General features: G+C 41.9%; 11 protein-coding genes across 11 annotated transcripts; 4 read left to right on the top strand and 7 right to left on the bottom strand.

Moving 5' to 3' along the window:
* Positions 1-71: 71 nt before the first annotated feature.
* VVS1 (Vvs1p) lies at positions 72-1,529 on the bottom strand (the record flags this gene model as incomplete). The annotated part of the gene is made up of 1 exon (XM_445252.1): positions 72-1,529. One exon carries the CDS (start codon positions 1,527-1,529, stop codon positions 72-74), a length of 1,458 nt encoding a protein of 485 aa, XP_445252.1.
* Positions 1,530-2,435: 906 nt separating this feature from the next.
* Positions 2,436-3,143, top strand: GVI51_C01507 (5'-deoxynucleotidase; the record flags this gene model as incomplete). The annotated part of the gene is made up of 1 exon (XM_445251.1): positions 2,436-3,143. One exon carries the CDS (start codon positions 2,436-2,438, stop codon positions 3,141-3,143), a length of 708 nt encoding a protein of 235 aa, XP_445251.1.
* Positions 3,144-3,493: 350 nt separating this feature from the next.
* ALG7 (UDP-N-acetylglucosamine--dolichyl-phosphate N-acetylglucosaminephosphotransferase) lies at positions 3,494-4,837 on the bottom strand (the record flags this gene model as incomplete). The annotated part of the gene is made up of 1 exon (XM_445250.1): positions 3,494-4,837. The coding sequence occupies one exon, from the start codon at positions 4,835-4,837 to the stop codon at positions 3,494-3,496; it is 1,344 nt and encodes a 447-aa protein (XP_445250.1).
* A 922-nt stretch (positions 4,838-5,759) lies between these two features.
* Positions 5,760-6,254, top strand: GPX2 (glutathione peroxidase GPX2; the record flags this gene model as incomplete). Its single annotated transcript, XM_445249.1, has 1 exon — positions 5,760-6,254. One exon carries the CDS (start codon positions 5,760-5,762, stop codon positions 6,252-6,254), a length of 495 nt encoding a protein of 164 aa, XP_445249.1.
* A 262-nt stretch (positions 6,255-6,516) lies between these two features.
* ISW1 (chromatin-remodeling ATPase ISW1) lies at positions 6,517-9,864 on the bottom strand (the record flags this gene model as incomplete). Its single annotated transcript, XM_445248.1, has 1 exon — positions 6,517-9,864. The coding sequence occupies one exon, from the start codon at positions 9,862-9,864 to the stop codon at positions 6,517-6,519; it is 3,348 nt and encodes a 1,115-aa protein (XP_445248.1).
* A 283-nt stretch (positions 9,865-10,147) lies between these two features.
* RRT2 (diphthamide synthase) lies at positions 10,148-11,275 on the top strand (the record flags this gene model as incomplete). Its single annotated transcript, XM_445247.1, has 1 exon — positions 10,148-11,275. One exon carries the CDS (start codon positions 10,148-10,150, stop codon positions 11,273-11,275), a length of 1,128 nt encoding a protein of 375 aa, XP_445247.1.
* A 121-nt stretch (positions 11,276-11,396) lies between these two features.
* ENP1 (snoRNA-binding rRNA-processing protein ENP1) lies at positions 11,397-12,812 on the bottom strand (the record flags this gene model as incomplete). The annotated part of the gene is made up of 1 exon (XM_445246.1): positions 11,397-12,812. The coding sequence occupies one exon, from the start codon at positions 12,810-12,812 to the stop codon at positions 11,397-11,399; it is 1,416 nt and encodes a 471-aa protein (XP_445246.1).
* A 412-nt stretch (positions 12,813-13,224) lies between these two features.
* Positions 13,225-13,941, bottom strand: GVI51_C01375 (uncharacterized protein; the record flags this gene model as incomplete). The annotated part of the gene is made up of 1 exon (XM_445245.1): positions 13,225-13,941. One exon carries the CDS (start codon positions 13,939-13,941, stop codon positions 13,225-13,227), a length of 717 nt encoding a protein of 238 aa, XP_445245.1.
* Positions 13,942-14,520: 579 nt separating this feature from the next.
* Positions 14,521-16,179, bottom strand: HIS7 (imidazoleglycerol-phosphate synthase; the record flags this gene model as incomplete). Its single annotated transcript, XM_445244.1, has 1 exon — positions 14,521-16,179. The coding sequence occupies one exon, from the start codon at positions 16,177-16,179 to the stop codon at positions 14,521-14,523; it is 1,659 nt and encodes a 552-aa protein (XP_445244.1).
* A 615-nt stretch (positions 16,180-16,794) lies between these two features.
* Positions 16,795-17,865, bottom strand: ARO4 (3-deoxy-7-phosphoheptulonate synthase ARO4; the record flags this gene model as incomplete). The annotated part of the gene is made up of 1 exon (XM_445243.1): positions 16,795-17,865. The coding sequence occupies one exon, from the start codon at positions 17,863-17,865 to the stop codon at positions 16,795-16,797; it is 1,071 nt and encodes a 356-aa protein (XP_445243.1).
* Positions 17,866-18,661: 796 nt separating this feature from the next.
* On the top strand, positions 18,662-19,327 carry CUP9 (Cup9p; the record flags this gene model as incomplete). The annotated part of the gene is made up of 1 exon (XM_445242.1): positions 18,662-19,327. The coding sequence occupies one exon, from the start codon at positions 18,662-18,664 to the stop codon at positions 19,325-19,327; it is 666 nt and encodes a 221-aa protein (XP_445242.1).
* Between the last annotated feature and the right edge of the window lie 161 nt (positions 19,328-19,488).

The following is a 19,488-nucleotide window of genomic DNA, read 5'->3' as shown; positions in this document are numbered from 1 at the left end:
TATAATATCTCATTCTCTAATACTAATAATTCACAATGGAAAAAAAAAAATAAGAAATGGAAACTAGGTCCTTAATACCCTCTCCATACGTCCGAGTAGCTGGTCTTGTTCTTAGTCTCCGGAACTCTGTACTTGATGTAGATCACGAAGCCAATTGCAACTATAGAAAAGATGCAATACACAGCTCCGCCCATTACCTCATGGAATGAAGGGAACAAGAAGCCAACAAGGAACGTAGCAAGCCAGTTGCAAATTGTCCCAAAACTTTGCGCCTTCGCGGCGGCCTCATGCGTTGTCAGTTCACTAATGATCATCAGTGGAATAGGTCCTACACCAATAGCAAAGGATGCAATATATGCAAATACCGCAATCACTAACAGTATTGGAACGTCCTTGGATATACCAATACTGATCAAGAATGAAGTTCCTGCCATCAACGCTGATGAACTTAGCAACAGCGGTTTACGACCTAGCGAGTCGATAATAACCGATGCCACAAATGTCATCAATACATTCAGTACCGAAATACCAAAATTGACAAGAACTGCACTATTCGGTAGTGAGTTACTTATGACTTTAACCCCATAGAAAATAATGGAGTTGATACCACAGAACTGCTGTGCACACAGTATCATGAATATGACATTGCGCGGCTTCTTGTACTCTTCTCTGGTTACAAACTCCCATAATGTTGGTTCTCTTCCAGCAAAGTCAGCGTGTTCGTGGTGACTGTTCATATCAGTCTGCCACGTCTGTATTTGATCCTTCGCGTCTTGGTAAGTACCACCATGTAACTTATAAACAACCATTTCTGCCTCCGAGGTGAGTCCCCTTTTCAGAAGCCATTTGGGTGATTCATCAATTGTAGACCATGCTACAAAATTCACAAGTGCAATTGCAGTACCTATCAGCAAAATCCATCTCCAATAATAAGAATTAGTAAATACCAACGCTATAGTCTGCGTGAAAAGAATACCAATGTTGATAGAAAGTTGGTTCATTGTACCCATAGCGCCCTTATATTCAGCAGGTGTGATCTCATTTATGTAGACAGGGATGACGACAATAGATATTCCGGAGGCCATACCTACAAGTAAACGACCAAAAATCATGGTCCAGTAGCCATTTGCCATAGTTAGCATCAAAGAGCCAATAAAATAGACGAATGCGGTTCCTTGACTAATCTTCTTCTTACCATACTTGGCTGCTAATTGACCAGCAATATATGAACCAATCAGTCCACCAACGCTAAGCACAGATGTAACAACACCAAATTGTTCGGTTGTCATTGGGATGCATTGCACCAGGCCGTGCCTCCCAAATAGGGTCTCATCATATGGGATATCAGGGTCACCGTGTGGGTATTTGACCTCACTACAAGTGAGAAACTGCTGAGGTGCATTAAGTTCTGCAATGTGGTAACCAAATTGGATAGTTCCCAGGCAGCTCACTAACACTGCCAGTATCAAGGAGGAAGTCAGTTCGATTTTCCTCCTTGTATTACCCATTAAGCTCTCAGTTGCTGTCATGGTGCCAGGATATCTCAGGCTACTTTGTGATATTATTCCTTTTAAACGGAGGTAGATGTATATACTACGTGCTGTATATCTTGATATGACCCTTCATTGGTTAAAGGGCACCCATTATCTCATGTTGCTCGGAATCAATTGCTGCTCATCGCAAGACACCCTTTACAAGGCCACCCGCGTGGTCAATAGCTTGCTACGGATACAAGATAATCATAATGACTCCCCTAGCTGCATAAATCCCGGATTTAAACTACATTTGGTACCGGCTGATTCAGTTGCCCAGATTGCCAAATACCATCCTAGCCCCGAATTGGCATATGCATTTCAAGGATCCTTTCTCCCCACCCAAATGGCATTTGTATCGGATCAGAGAACGCTGGTTCCAAGTATGACACATTTTCCCATCTCTCTCAAGGGATCAGAATTAACTGCTCAAATGTAAGCTAACCCTCCAGGATGATCTTCTGAACTATTACTAATAGTTTCTGTGTTTCTATGTGTCTCTGCCAAATTATTTCTTCAATATTTTGGTTTTTATTTCGGATTTTAAAGATTTTTCCTAAAGCGGTAATGTGACAACAAACAATTTGCAGAAAATTACCATAATAGCCAAGGATTAGCTCATCGCGTAGCAGTATTGGCCAGTGTTTCGGGTTTTGAGCCAGATATCTTAGTGGCACTGGGGGGTAAAGATATAGAAACGTTTGTAGGCCTTCAGGGAGTTGGATACTGTGAGGTATTAAATGGTGCAAGAAGCATAAAGAATAAAATTTGTGCAACTACGAAGTACTGAGCAAGTGCTCGGTGGTTTGGGTAGATATATAAGTATAAGAGTTTCTGTATCTGTGCTCTTGAGTTTCGTAGTGTAAATGGGTAAAGGTGTTGGAAGGATCCAATCAGAAATATATGCGTCAAATGTCTAATACCAGAACTGTGTCCCAGGAAGTTGTTAACGGTGATATCAAGTTGAGCACCAAGATATGGGCACCAGAGGACTATATTCCACAGGATGTTAAGAACATGCTAGCGGAAGACACTCCTAACTATATGTTGTCCTTCATGAAAGTGCTGGAGCAATTGAAAGTCCAGAGAAGAACAGGATGGCTCGATCACGGTATGACCAAGTGTGAAAGCATTGCTGACCATATGTACCGTATGGGGATTATCTCCATGTTGATTAAGAACAAAGAGGTTAGCAAGGACCAATGTGTTAAGATTGCATTAATTCATGACATGGCTGAATCTCTAGTAGGCGATATTACTCCTGTTGATCCAATTGGTAAAGAAGAGAAACATCGTAGAGAAATGGAGACCATAAATTATATCTCTGAGACATTGATCAAGCCATTTAATGAAGAAGCAGCAGAGGAAATTAAGAGCCTGTGGTACTCATACGAGAACATTACTTCTCTAGAGGCTCGCTATGTGAAGGATATCGATAAATATGAGCTACTAGTGCAATGTTTTGAATACGAAAAGCAGCACAAGGCTAAGTTAAACTTCCAATCCTTTTTCCAAGCAGCAGAGTGGGTCAAGACAGATGAAGTTAAGGAATGGGTTAACGATTTAATTGCAAGAAGAAATAGGTTCTTTGCTTCCCTTGAAAAATCTTGATTATTCGTGATAAGGATGCCCAAATGATGGGAACAAAACGTTAAATTCTATAATATTCCAAACTCAAATATTCTCAGGCATCTTGATGCATGGCAGTGAGGAGGTGATGTACAAAGTAACTCAAAGTAACTTGACAATCTTCTTCTAAGTAGAACGTCATCCGATGCAACCCAATGTGGCATGATAGTCAATTGGTTTCGAATCTTGATTATTTCAATGGTTTACGGTTTTAACGATGAGATGATGATTGGCACCTATGTACTTTTAATTCTATAATATATTAATACTGCATTATAAGGTGAAAAAGGATCAATGAATATGTCTATTTAATAAATCTCAATCTAGTGATTTTATTGTAAACGAATGCTGGATAAGTTGTCATTGCCGAACAGCAGTGTTCCAACAGCATGCCTGGCCGTTAATGCACATAGTCCGAACATGAATTGGATAATAAGAATTCTGTTACAAAGTTTATCTTCTCTTAGTGGGCCAAACCAAACTAGTAACAAATTAATCATCGTCATATTTGAGCAACTAACGATATTGTTGTCCTTGTCAAATTCCAAATCTATGAGATGTAGGACATGTAATAACCTCAGCACTGGAACGAAAAAACCCTTTGGTGGGTTTTCTTTCAAGTCCGCTCTTGATGGGTATAGTAGGCCATCACTTTCGTTGAATCTGGGTAGTCTATGTCTTGGACAGAAAACTATGTTGAACAACTGTGGACATGAGTATAGGAAATTAACGATCTGTGGTAGGAACAACAGCAACATGGTCTTTGAGAAGTGCCCTAGTATACCGACCACTGCAAATACCATACCTGCGAAATAGCAGTAAGTGTCACCCACAAATACTTTAGCAGGCCACTTGTTCCATCTATATAGTGCTAGTGATACACCTAAGAACGGCAAAATTAGTACTGTAGAAAATCTGTGAGCTTCCTTAGATGCCTCTGCTCCTACAGTTAGGTAAATTGCATCGTTCAATAGTGTCAGTATGGCCAGCACAATACATTGGCCCACTTCCAACCCGTTAATACCCGCCAGGATGTTTATTGAGTTTGGACAGAAGATGCCCATCGCGCTCATGTAGATATAATACAGGGCTCCCAGGTCTATGCTGGTGAAATGCACGTATTTCTGTAAGAACTGTGGTACTAGAACGTAAGTGACGCCAAAATCGACGTAGTAAACAATCAGCAAAGGGATAGCTGCCACTGCAGGGAGGAAAAACTTATGTCTCCAACGCAAGTCAAAGAGGTCATCAGCCACACCCAGCATAACTTGGGACTCGAGGCACAATATCGCACTCAAGTACTCTGACAACTTGTTATGTGGGAAGAAGGACTCCCGTGCGGTCTCTTCCCTTGCCACGTCTCTGTGACCACCACCGGATGTGCCAATAACCATGTAACGGTAGAAAATGAACGGAATAAAGAACATCATCACAAACAGGTACACGACAGCTGCCACTGAACCAATGGTCTCCGGTATCACAGGCTTACCGGGCTTGCTCATATCCTTACCGAACAGACCAATCTTGATAAACGAGTCCCCGACCCGCGGAATAAGCGCATTTGTGCACACGAACCCTATAATTGCAAAAGCCACAGCGGATAGAATGGGGGAGTATTGGCTCGACAGGTACAGCAACCCTAGTGCCGCAACGAACAGCACCTTCTGCGAACCCATATTCTGTTGTGCTTGTGCTTGTGCTAGTGCTTAAGCTTTGTATACAGTTGATCAATCAATTTGAGCAAGAATATGGTATAAGATACAGTTCAACCGCCAGCATACCCTTTGTATAGTGTATACTGCAGTGGACCGCCCAGCACTTGCGAGATGAGACTCCAGGTACGCGAAAACCTGGCCCTCCCTCCCCCGAACCATACAGAAACTTGAAGAAGCCGGGTAAAACTCACAATTATAACAAACAACGAAAGAAATCATATGATGAAACGTACTACAAGATAAAAATCGGAGGCTGCTTTATTAACTCCGAAACCACGAATCATCGAATTTTGAAAAAAAAAAATATTTTTGTTCGACCAAAGAGCAGAGCACTAGTAGAGAGTGTTGGTAGGTATCTGCAATTGCAAAGTTGCAACACTTGTAAGTAACTGCAATTGCACTAAACAAATGAAGAGACGGTAGTTATTAGGTAATGCACGAATGCGTTACTACTAACGCCTAACTCCATTGCTTCCTTGGAAAGTGAGCAAAATTGCTGATCATCGAAAATGCAAGATGATCTGGCTGGAACACATGACATTTTACATAATGCTACATTCTTGGTTAAATAGCCTATATGGGCGTAGATTGCCTCCACGTCGGGCGCAGACACGGGAGGCTTAATTAGAGTTATAACACTGGGTATTACAATTTGCAAAATGGATCCGTTTTGACTGTTACAAGTTACAATGATGCAACAACGATCCCTGCCCCCCCACAATGGCAAACGTAGTATGTTATTTTAAGGGTTCCGATGACTTTGTACATCGACAATTATTTTGTATAAATACGAAGGACCATAGCTTTCTCTTGTACTCTTGTTTCGTTACAATTCATTCATATCAACAAAACACACAAAGATACATAGAACAAAACATATACAATGGCTGCTAAGAGTTTTTACGAGTTGGAATGCAAGGACAAGAAAGGTGAGACTTTCAAGTTCGATACCTTGAAGGGCAAGGTTGTCCTGATTGTCAACGTTGCCTCCAAGTGTGGTTTCACCCCACAATACAAGGATTTGGAGAGCTTGTACCAGAAGCACAAGGACGAGGGCTTGGTCATCCTTGGTTTCCCATGCAACCAGTTCGGTGGCCAAGAACCTGGCTCTCAAGAGGAGATCGGTAACTTCTGCCAATTGAACTACGGTGTCACTTTCCCAATTATGCACAAGATTGAGGTTAACGGTGACAACACTGACCCTGTATATGACTTCTTGAAGTCTCAAAAGAGTGGCCTGCTGGGTCTAAATAGAGTCAAGTGGAACTTTGAGAAATTCTTGGTCGACAAGCACGGTAAGGTTCACCAGAGATACTCTTCTTTGACCAAGCCAATGTCCATCGAAGACGACATTAAGCAATTGCTTGCTCAAAAATAATGACATCGATTCTGATGCTTTACACACCGCGATTTTAAATTCCAAAAAAAATAAATATTGTTTACTATCATAACTTATACCTGTAAAATCATATAAATATGTATCAAAACTGAAATTAACTTTGATAAAATATGACCCACGTCTTTGAATAATGAATGTCCATCAACTAGAATTACAAAAATCCAGAGTTTGGTAAGGACAAAAACTATATTCTTGTTCTACCATACCTGCAAATATATTATACAATTATTTATATCATTTATTAAGCTTCAACTGTTTCTTCTTTTAATTCTTCTTTGACTTCTGCATCATCAGTAGCAATATCGGAAACTGGTTCTTCGCTAGTTATCTTGGCTTCATCGTCGTTTTCAATTTTAGGCATTTTTGTTTCTGAGTCGTTGTCATCTTGCTCTTTATCCTTCTCAAACTCTTCTCTGGCTCTCTTGCCTTGCTTGTCTTCTTCCTCCATTCTTTCTTTTACTTCAGGTGTAAGCTCAATACCTGCGTTGAACTCTTTCTCAATACATCCAAGTAAAGTGTTACCTCTTCTAGCCAGTTCCATAGGCGTCCTACTTCTAAAGTAGAAATCAAGTTCAAATAATGGACAGTCTCTAATCTCATCTCTGATCATTTCATAAACGTTTTCTCTATCGAGACCGTACTTGAACAACATTATCAGTATGTACCTGTCTTCCTCATCTGAAAATGTTCTCTTGTTGTTAGTGGAAGGTGGGTGTTTTAGTTTCAAGTCGAAGAACGGATTCTTATACTGAGACAATTTCCTACGCAAAGCTTCCTGCTGGAGTTTGACACGCTTTACTTTCTCCTCCTCATTTTCAATCATCTTCAGGTACTTTTCATAATCATCAATACGTTCAAGATTGCTCCAAAATGCAGTGGCATATCTGCGAACTTCTTCTTCTGTCTTACCAGGCGCTAGCTCCATTGTGATCGCTTGTATGGAATTACGGCCATACTTACCGCAAGCGGTGATAAACTTTCTAAAGTCAGTCTTAGTCCAATTGGTAAAACCTTCGTTTTCCCATTGTGATTTTAATTGCTCTTCTTCTTCAGTCAAAGGTTCTGCATTGCTTATTGATACTTTCAATAGTTCTAACTTTTGCTTTTTCTCTTCCTCATCCGCTATCTCTCCATAAGTGGCTCTTACATCCTCTAACGTTGGTGTATAATTAGTTCTCTTTGCTGTCCACATTCTTTCTTTTTCGTATATGACCTTTAGTTGTGGAGGTTGCAATTGATGAGAGTAAAAAACCTTAGGTTTTGGCATTCTTGGTTGCAATGGAGTAGAATGCTTACCAGTGTTTAGCACATCCTTATAGTAGCCATCAATAGAGTAATTCTCCTTTCTTTCACGTTTGGTAGGTTCAATCCACAAAGGACTAATGATATCTTTCTGAACCTTCTTTTTGAAATCAGTACCATTCCATTCATATGCAGAATCTTGGTTGAATTTTTGTAAATCATCTAAACCTAGGGATTCATATTTAGCGTTAAGTGATTGAGTCTTACTCTCAGACTGGGCCAATAACTCATCCAAATCAACATCTTCACCTTTATCGTCATCTGGTTGTGGTGTTCCTCTTTCACTAGTTGTATTACTCTTGAATACATCAGCAGCACCATGTTGGATCATAGACAACAAGGCATCCTTAGAGTCATTCTTGTTTTCTTTCTTCTTGTTAGTTGGTCTGTTTTGCTGAATAACTAGCTGGTCTAGCCTTAGTTTTTGAGTAGCACGCTCAAGAATCTTTTCTTCAACAGAGTTATCAGTAACAAATCTAAACACCCTCACCTGCTTCTTTTGACCGATACGGTGAGCTCTATCCATAGCTTGCAAATCAGCTTGTGGATTCCAATCAGAATCAAATAGGACAACAACATCGGCAGTCGTTAAGTTAATACCTAGACCACCTGCACGAGTAGTCAATAAAAACAAGAACTTCTTTGAGTCAGGGGCGTTATATTCATCGATGGCTTCAATTCTATCTTCATGTGCAGTGGAACCATCAATACGGCAGTATTCATATTCTCTGAAATAACAGTAATCTTCAAGGATATCCAAAACACGGGACATTTGACTGAAAATCAGAACACGAGAACCTGCTTCTTTCAACTTACGTAACAACTTATCAAGAACCTTTAGTTTCTCAGAATTATACACCAAGTGCTCGTCAGTTGTATATGGTGGACCAGGTTCAGCACCATCGAAGAGATATGGATGGTTACAACATTTACGCAATTGCATAACAATGTTCAACAATCTAGTCTTTGATTCTTTGCTGCCGCTGTCTGCATTAACGGCATCTATATCCTTCTCCAAAATTTGTCTGTACCACTTCTTCTGCATTGGCGACATACCAACATAAACATTTAGTTCTTTCTTAGGTAGAAGAGATGTTTCAACGTCACTTTTAATACGACGCAACAAGAACGGTTGCAAAACTGTATGTAGTTGCTTGACAATCTTCTCTTGATCCTCCTCGTCAGTCTCCTTCGAGAACCATTCGTCGAAGTCCTGAGAATCAGAGAAAATATCGGGTAGCAGGAAATTTAGAAGTGCCCACAGTTCATGTAAATTATTTTGCAATGGAGTACCGGTTATCAACAAACGATTCTTTGAATGGAATTCCCTCAATACTTGTGACAGCATTGATTCTTCGTTTTTGATTCTGTGCGCTTCATCGATCATGATATACTCCCAGTTCATTTTACGGAACGCTGCCTTCTCTCTGATGATGATTTCATAGGATGCGATCACGACGTCGAAGTCGCAAGCCATAAACTTGTCCTGGATCAGGCGGGCTCTTTCTTCTTTGTCACCTTGTAGAATGAATGCGTTCACCTCTGGTGTCCATTTGTTAATTTCTCTTAGCCAATTGTTCAAAGTGGATTTTGGTGCAATGACTAGAAATGGGCCTGGAATCTTCTTTATGTAACGTAAGTACCCCAAGAATGAGATAGTTTGAAGAGTCTTACCCAGACCCATTTCATCTGCTAGAATACCCGCAATCCTATTCTTGTCCAGGGATACAAGCCAGTTCAAACCTTGAACTTGGTAATCTCTCAGCTGACCATTGATATAAGCTGGCGATTCCCTGAACAGGTACTCTATGTCATCCGCGTCGTCCTCAACATCCTCCTCCTCTTTCAACAGCTCAGCGTCCTCCTCTCTCTCGGTCTTACGCCTTCTGGCATCCTCGTGGCCTCCTTTCTTCTGGCCCTTCTTACCAGGCTTGTCGAGGATGTCCAAGACCTGCTTGAACTTGGGATCCTTCGCAGCTTTACCCTCAATGAAATGCCTAAACAACCCACTCAGCGACAATAAATGCTCAAACCGTTTGGTAGTGGCCTCAACATCGAACTTGGGCTTGCCAGCATCCTTCACCAAGTACCGCTCTTTCTTCGATTCCAAATCAGCGGACGGCATGTCCTCTTGCAAGGGCTTCAACCGCGCCCAGTACTCCGTCAAATCACTCATCGTACCTCTCGCCAATTCCTTGATGCTTATCGAATAGTACTTCCTAGACACACATAACAGCTTTCTCCAATTATATGGCCCGTCAAGACCACTAGTCCCAGAGTTTCCCATCCAACGCCTGGCAAAGTGAAAAATTGTGCGTTTAGGGCTGCCTGATCCCACCCTAGCACGCACAAGGCCACTTCACTCACTTCGCGACGCGTTTCAACACACAAAACCACCAATCTGATGAAAATTAGGGTTTAGGGTTTAGGGTTCTGTCTGTCCAATCGATGGGCTATAAGATTGCGATGAGATGGCCCAGGCTATGACCAGTGGGCGGGGGGAATGTATAGTCGCTGTTGGTGGAGTTACTCCCCAGGTGCAGAGTTAGCTATCTGAAGTGCTATTGGAGATGGAGGCGAAGATATTGAGTGCTGTTAAGACGGAGTTCCCGCCCTGCTGCTTGCAGATATACGACGAGGAGTATATCATAGTTGGTACGTATGAGTTGGACAAGGACACCGGGTACAGGTTTGGTTCTGTCGATGTATTTGACTCTGAATTGAAGCTCTTGCACAGCTATAGGACTTACGGAGCAGTGCTGGACTTGAAGCTGAGTCCCTTTGATGATACGCTGGTCGCAACTGCGCACTCCACTGGTAATGTGGAGTTGTGGAGAATAGTTAGGGATGACGGGGTCTCGCTGGAGCGTGTGTCTAATTTGCAAGTGTTTGATCCCGAGACTCTAATTGCGTCTTTGCACTTCTCCCCATTGAGTCCCGCTACGTTGCTGCTCACCGCTACCACTGGTGAAACCAGCACCATCGATATTGAGTATGGGGACATAGGTTTCTCCACTGATAATGTGTATAAAGCATACCAAAAACAGGAAAAGATCGAAATTAAAGTTCAAGGTGAACCACAGTGGGCGCTGGAATGCGAAAGTCAGGTATTCGATGAGCAACACAGCCTGCAGTGCTGGACTGCCGAGTTTGGCAAAATCCATCCGTTGGAGAACGTGGTCTTCACCGGTGGTGACGATGCCACTATCATGGCCCATGATCTAAGATCAAAGGAATTGATCTGGTCCAACAGTAGGATACATGACGCAGGCGTGGTGGCCATCAAGACTAGCTCTCCGACTTTCAGATATGACCAGCCCACCTCACTTATCACAGGTGCGTACGATGACCACATTAGAACTTTTGATCTGCGTATGCTCGAAGATGACATATACCCTGGTCGCAACATCCCGGTGCAAAACACCCGTCAGTTGAACCTTGGTGGTGGGGTATGGAGATTTAGCGAAAAGCCTAGAGAGGACAACTTACCAACAAATGAACAGCTTGTTTGCTGCATGTACGATGGTGCAAAGATTGTCAAGATTGATGACTCTACTGAAGATTATTTCTCGGTGACTAACTATTTGAAGAAAGGCCACGAATCGATGTGTTACGGTGGTCAATGGGGCAAGAAATTTATTGCTACTTGCTCCTTTTATGATAAATCATTGCAGACATGGGTAAAAGACACCAATTGATGACTATATTCTTGGAGAGTTTCAAATCTCTATTAATGATGACTATCTAATGTACAAATACTTTCTATTAGTTTTTTGATTTAAATATGACTATGTATGAGCGCCTAAATATTGCTGATTTTTAACGCACGTCAACCATGATATCATCTTTAGGAGGTTGTTCTGAGTCAAATTCTCTACTAGAGCCAGCTAGAAGTTCACGTCTAATTTCTGGACCTATGTCTCTATGCCCTCTTTGACGCACAGTCTCTATCAAGAAGTCTCTTTGGTCTTGTGTTATATCGTTCTTGTATCTTTGAGCAAATACAAGGAATGCCTTGTGCCATATCACTGGTAGAGTTCTGGTTGCATCGTCACCATTACTACCGTCATCCAAAATTCTAAATCTCATGAAGTAGTAAACACAGTCATCGACAGTTTGGTATGGCAAGGCATATTTCTTGTCTAATAATATCTTGATGAATACAGTGGTAGCTGGAGTGAATGGCAGTCTTAGTAAATAACTTAAAGCTGCTGAAGAGTGTAATACAGGAACAGACACCTTAGCCAACACACTACCGGCAATAGTTGCCTCACGTATATTACAACCAGATTCAACTAGAGGAAATAAGAAACCTTTGAAGAATGCACTTGGTTTGTATAACGATTTCTTGATAGCACGGTAAATGTGGTAGTTTAATGAATGGTCTGGGGTAGTTTCGATATTCTCTCTGAATCGGTCGAGCAACACCATGTTAATGAATTTTTGAGCTTCCTTGGCTTGCAAGTTAGAGACAAACAGCTTTGTAGCCTCATAGACAATGTGTGGTGACCATTCTTCAGGATTGGTAACATACAAGACATCCTGCCAGTTCTTTAGAGAAGGAATAACCTTGAATAACTTTGGAAGTTTACCATGTGTCCAAGTTTTCAAGATTGAACCGACGGTGGTGTATGCTCTGATAACCTTCTCTGGTAGTTCAACACCTTCTTGTACCCTAGGAGCAGGCTCTGCGAATCCGCCTTCATTATCATCTTCATCCATGCCTTTGTTCGACAATTCCATTTCTTTCTCTCTGATGGATGCCATGATCTTATCAGCCAGGTTGTAACTACCATTTACAGAGTTAAAATCATCAGCTTTCTTGAAATATTGTTCAAACATTGCTGCATCTTCCTCGTCTATTTCAACAACCTCTTCTTCTTCAACATATTCACCTTCTTCAGGCTCAAAATCAGATATATTCTCTCCAAAGTCTTCCTCTTCCTCTTCCTCCTCTTCATCGTCATTATCATATGTGATAACTTTGAATCTAGCATTTTGGAACTTAGCGTCCTGACTTTCCTTTTCATTCTCTTCTTCAATTTCTTCTTGTTGGGCCTTGGCTAATTGAAGAATCTTTCTAGAGGCCTTGTCGTCAATAAATTCCTCGCCATTGGTATTATCATCTCCTTCATCTTTCCTAACCTTCTTTAGCCTACCTTCAGCTTCTTTCAGATCTTTCACAAGAGGATCATGTCTCTGTTTCTTAGCTCTTGAAGTTGTTACTTTACCCATGATTTTTTGTACTCTTTCCTGGTATTCACCCAAATAACAGAATATCTAACTATATTCCTGTTCCAAAGTTTAAACCAGCAAAATTGAGGTTATATATCTCTATTTATCGTTGATTTATGCTATAACACTAGTAGCTCATCGCATAATTTTTCAAATTTTTTTTTTTCAAAAATTTTCAAGTCGATGCTCATCGCCTTTTTCATCACAAAGAGCCACTATTTTATCCGTAGCATATAAAGGAATAACAAACTGTAAATACTTATAAAATATTTATTGTAATGGAGCTATGTTAAATATTAGTTACAACCAATAACGATATAAATGGGTATTATATAATTAAATATTTTCCTCTTCTTTATATGATACTTGAAAAATTAGTGTATTTATTTTTTGGGGCCTTTTACTACTGCTTTCACTTGCAGAGAACAAAATACTTCACCACATTCATCAACCACACACCGGCAACTGTACCTGCAGCTGATAGGGCAAAGACGCATAATGGTTCAAACCCACCCATGCATGTGTCAACTGTACTATTGAGTAATGCTAGGACAATCATGCCGTCTGTTAGGAGTGCGATGAGTTTTGGTGCGCTACTCTCTACCGCCAAAGGTGGTGGGCACTCTGGGAAATCGTCTGCCATAGCCTTAACAACGTCCTGATTCTTGTTAAAAATCTGTGAAGAAGTAGCAATCAACCAATCTCTATTTCTTGTTAGAATACCCTGCATCTCTGCAATGGTATGCATTGGCATTCTGTCTTTTGTGTCCAGTGCGTACTTCAAAGTATTCTTGATACGGAATAATCTATCCTCCATGTAATCAATGGTAACTTCATCCTTTTCAGTGAGCCTCAAACGAAACAATGTAGCTATAGCTTTAGTTGCCAATTCATTCTGTGGGTACTGAAAGGAAGAGTAAAGGGTGGAGAATAGCTCGTTGATTTCGTAAATATCCTCATAAAATGTAGTAATTTTTGAAGAGTCACTTCCATTGAGTTTCAAAGTCTCAGTATTTTTTTCTAACCTATCAATAATAATACCAATGGCTTTATTCTTTGGCTCATTGGTAATGGCGGAAATAAAAGAGGCCAAGTAAACCAAAACAATAAGAATATTTCTAAAGTGCATTTTATAGTTATAAAGCAGCAGTGAACAGATGTTAGTTTTTTGGTGTCTATGATTAAATACTCAAATAATACAAATAGTTTAATAATGGAGAGAATGGGAAGAAAGTGAAAAGTTTTGTTACATATTTCATATTTTGTTGGCCTTATATACCTTTTTTTTTTTTAAATCCTCATCCACAACCCAACATTTTATTTATTAGTGTTTCCAATTTTAATAGCAATCAGAATTCAATGTATTCACTTAAATTTTGTAGCTGTAGAGTTATGACACTCCCTTATTTGTTTATCTAATAATATATGTCTTTTGCTTATTATTTCACTTGCTAAACCGCTGATATCAAAGCTTTTCGAAAACCTCGGAGTTTTAGGGAAAATAAAGAAAACCAGTACTTCAACGAAGGAAACTCAAAAATAGCAACACTATATTACTGTGATAATAAATGAACATTAAACATCATACGGAGTTGGCCACTTCACTATAAAATATAGACAATCACTGTTAATTTTATATGATATCATGCAAAAGATTGAAACCTGTTAAAATGTAAATGGCTTTCTTCTATATCTATTTAACCTAGTTTTAGTTTTTATCTACTCTAACTTTCAACCCTTTTTTCAATAAGTATTCCTTTACATCATTTACAGTGTATTCTTCTCTGTGGAACATACCTGCACCCAGACAAGCATCTGCAGCAGATTGCTTGAAACCTTCTTCAAAATGTGCAGGGTTTCCCGCACCCGAAGACGCAATAACGGGAATTTTCACAGCTTCCTTAGCATGGTTGATGAGTTCAAGATCATAGCCTGAGTTAGAACCATCTTTATCAATACAATTTAGAAGAATTTCACCAGCACCCAATGCTTCACACGCTCTAGCTAGTTCCCAAACACCAATATCTCTACTCTCTCTACCACCTTTAATTGTGCATTGGTACCAGCATACATCTTGTCCCTTCTCATTAGGGAATTTTGTTTTTATTGTTTTGTTTTTAGTTTCACTTGGATCGTTAACATAAACTCTCTTGGGATCAACAGAAATTACAACTGCTTGAGCACCGTAAGCTTTTGAGATAGTTTCAATTGGCGATGTACCATCCCCTTTTCCTTCATTCGCATAGTATTTCTCTGCAGCATAAACAGAATCGGTCCCGATAGAGACTTTATCAGCACCTGATCTGAAGTACAGACTTGCTACTTCAAGAGCGCTAACATGGGTTCCATCCGGATCGACGATATCCTTGATACCACCACCAACGGTTAATGGGACAAAAACCTTTTTCGCAGTCTGTCTCAACACTTCAAGCATTGGGGTATCTTTCACCGGACTGTCTCTGAATGATGTAATATTTAAAAATGTCACTTCATCGGCACCTTGTTCATAATATTTTTGAGCCAATTGAACTGGCTTACCAAGATTTCTTACGTCGTTGTCACCACTTTTCTCTCTGACATCATATTGGTCTCCCTTTGTAACAACGAGATCTCCTTGATCATTAGTACGTACGTCCAAACACGCTATAATTCTTCTCGTTAATCCATAGTTTGAGTAATCATTGCCAAGCAAGGACTTTTCATCCTCTGAGTAAGCTGGTAACCCTGGATGTGCCTGTTTTAGAAAGTTTTCAATTATATGCAAACCTGCCAAACCTGATTTCTCAGGGTGGAACTGAGTAGCAAATATATTGTCCTTGTAAACTGCAGCAATAAATTCCTCAGAACCATATTTAGCCTTCGCAATCCTCCAGCCGTCAGCTTTCAAGCTTGATTCTGTTGCTGCATCTAGTATACCAGCATATGAGTGAACGAAATAATATCTCTTGTAAGGATCTAAGCCAAAGAACAAGTCCTTTTCTGGGATGACGCTGTTCCAGCCAATTTCAGGAACTGGCTTTTCATCATCATTGAAGCGAGATAGTCTATGGTTCACATAGCCAAACCCGCCGCTGGAGGGACTTTCGGTAGAGCTATTAAACAAAACTTGTAGACCAACACAAATACCCATGATCGGTTTGCCAGAAGCTATGTATTCCCTGATGGGCTTCTCAAACCCTCTGGATAATATATTCTCATACACATGCCCATAGTTACCAACACCTGGCAGTATCAACTTTTCTGCTTTCAGCAGTTCAGGATCTTGGGAGTCCTTGATCAATTGGACTCTAAACCCTAGATATTCAATTGCATTGGTCAGAGACTGCAAGTTACCACTCTCAACATCAATAACATGTACCGTAGACATTGTACACCAAAAGCTCTATCGCACCTTTATATTTAAGGGAACCCAAATATTCTTTAACGTCTAGTATTCGACCAGTGCCTCGACTAGTTGGTAATTGCTACAGAGGAAAGAACTGCCAACATCAAAACGATGCATTTATATGTGTTGCTCAGGGAATATGTGAGCTTGCCAGTCCAGTTAGTATTTGCTAATGCTGTTCGTGACTTCTCTGGTGAATTACCGTTATTACGAATGACTCACTATTTGCTTTACCCGGCACCCACACTGTGTAACACTCATAACGTTCAGAGTTTGACGATATAGCAATAGTGTGAAAGATGTCGAGGCAATATATTATTATATTACATGCTGCTTAGTTTCATTGTAGTTAGTTTGAAAGTTGAGTATTTATGCGATTATTAAATATTTATCAGTTAGATGTGGTGGGAGGTGAAACCCTCACAAATAACTAGTGTGCGAATACCTGGGCGTTGGCAGCCGTGGTATTTTGAAGTTTGTTTAATACAGTAGTCGTCATCAAATAAAAATTAAATAGTAGAAAAAAACTTGAAATGAAGTGTGAGTGAGGTCAAAAAAATATTTGTAGGGTCATTTTTTTTGTTCAAGTTGAGAGATTTATTTGTAGTGTTCTCTTCTTTGTCTGACGGCGGCAGCCAACTTTCTCAAGACGTCTTCGGTGGTTTCCCAGGAGATACAGGCATCCGTGATGGAGACACCGTACTTTAGGCCGGCCTTACCTTCTGGTGGGATGCACTGGTTGCCCTCGTTGATGTTGGACTCGATCATGACACCGACGATGGCCTTTTCACCGTTGGCGATTTGCTCGCAGACGGCGTCGTTGACCTTTGGCTGGTTTCTGAAGTCCTTGTTGGAGTTACCGTGGGAGTAGTCGATCATCAGGCCGTTTGCGCCCTCCGGTAGCTGTTTCTTGGCCTCGGCGACGGACTTGGCGTCGTAGTTGGTACCTTTCTTACCACCTCTCAGGATGACGAAGCAGTGCTCGTTACCCTTGGTGGTGGTGATGGCGGCGACACCATGCTTGGTGACACCCATGAAGTGGTGGGAGTGGGATGCGGCCTGGCAGGCGTCTACGGCGACGCCCAAGGTACCGTCGGTCCCGTTCTTGAAGCCGATAGGGAAGGACAGACCTGATGCCAGTTCTCTGTGCAGTTGGGACTCGGTGGTTCTTGCGCCGATGGCACCGAAGGAGAGCAGGTCTGCGAGGTACTGTGGGGAGATGGTATCCAGCATCTCAGAGCCGATAGGGACACCGGTGTTGGTCAAGTTCACGAACAGCTGTCTGGCGCTCTGCAGGCCCTTGTTGATGTTGAAGGTGTTGTTGACGTCAGGGTCGTTGATCAACCCTTTCCAGCCGACCGTGGTTCTTGGTTTCTCCAGGTACGCTCTCATCACGATGCACAGGTCCTTCTGCAGCTCGTCGGACAGCTTCTTCAGCCTCTGCGCGTACTCCTGCGCGGCGTCGAGGTCGTGAACCGAGCAAGGTCCGACGATCACGAGCACACGGTCGTCACGGCCGGTGATGATCTCGATGGACTCTTTCCTCCCGCGCCTAGCGGTCTGGATAGACACCTCTGTGGCTGGCACTTGCACCTGCAGCAGCGCAGGCGACACCAGCGGGTCGTAGCCCAGGATTCTCACGTCTTCGTTAGCATTCGCATCAGACATTGTTATTGTGGTTGTGGTTGTGGTTGTGCTTGTAGTAGTAATTGCAATTGTACTTGCAATTGTACTTGCACTTGCACTTATACCTGTGCTTATGTATAAAATTTTTCAGATCAAGGGTCCACAGCTGAAAAATTTTATTGCACCACCAGCAGACAACGCAGAGAGTTGCAGAGAGCAGTGATGAGTCACATCTAACGCTGGACGTGCATGTCACGGTGAGGTAAGTGTGTACGGCCCACAAGCCGGTTTCGGCCCCCCCACGAGGTACCCGCAGTGGTGTCTGTGCAGTGGTGTGTCTGCAGTTGTGTCTGTGCAGTGGTGTCTGTAACTGTGCCCCTCCCAACTGGTAAATCACTCTCGCCGTGTGGTGGTGTAGTATGTGGTGAGTGTACTGCAGTGTGTACTGTAGTGTAGTGCAATGTGGTAATGCAGAGTATCACAGAGTAAAGTGTGTGGTGTGCAAGTCCTGCAGTGCAAGTCCTGCAGTGCAAGTGTGTATTGCACCTCTACACCACAGCATTTTTATTTTGCCTTTCTCCGACATCCAGTGCTCTGCTTTGCTGTGTGCTTCGCTGCTCTGTGCTTCGCTGCTCTGTGCTTCGCTCTGCTCTGGGGGTTGTCACAATTCCCAGAGCTGTGACTCCGCCGGGCCCACGGAACCGTCTGTGGTGGGCCCACGTCCCAGCCGGCTCAAGAGACACATTTCCACATCCCACTCACCCAATATATAAGAGCAGTTGTAATTGTAATTGAAGTTGTTGTAATTCAAGTTGAACCAGAACTCAGCAACACAAGCATGGGCGAGAACGTCAGGTTACCGTCTATTAGGTCGTTGCTCAACGACGACGCGCCATACCCCCGTAGCAATGCAATGGATATAAGTAACATTACTAGTGGAAATACTAATACTAGTACAACTACAACTAATACTACTGGCACTAGTGCCAGTAGTATTAGTACTACAAGTACTACAAGTACTACAAGTACCACGACCACACCCCCAATAAATATGATGAAGAAAAGCAAGAGAAGGTCGAACTTGCCCAAGGATACCATACAGATACTCAACCAGTGGCTCCTGGACCACATCCACAACCCGTACCCGACGCAGCAGGAGAAACGAGACCTGCTGATCAAGACGGGGCTCACGAAAATCCAGCTCTCAAACTGGTTCATAAACGTCAGAAGACGCAAGATCTTCAACGACTACTACGCACTGACTAGCAACCTGCCCCCAGAGCTGTTGCAATCCATGTCCTCCCAGAACACCCCGCCAACTCCGACCACCACAACACACACCCCGCCTGTCCAGGACGACGGAAACCCGCCAGTAACCATCATGTCCGAGGACGAATTCTCAAAGCGGTTCGTACAGGCACCGCTGACCAGGAGAAAGAAACTGATCGACAGACTGGAAGAGTTGAAGAAATTGACTAACATGGCCAACAACAACAACAACTGACCGCGCATATAACAGAACAACAACAATAACCGAACTGCGCCAATTACAATCACACACAGTGAACCCCTGCATACTTTGCTAGTTTCCCTCATAACTACCAACTTCAACCAATAAATTATTACTAATGACATTTATGATCCAATGCAAAACCAAAATCAACT

This window comes from Nakaseomyces glabratus, chromosome C, assembly GCF_010111755.1.
Source record: "Nakaseomyces glabratus chromosome C, complete sequence".
NCBI lineage: Eukaryota > Fungi > Ascomycota > Saccharomycetes > Saccharomycetales > Saccharomycetaceae > Nakaseomyces > Nakaseomyces glabratus.
This window is presented reverse-complemented; position numbering and strand designations above follow the sequence as displayed.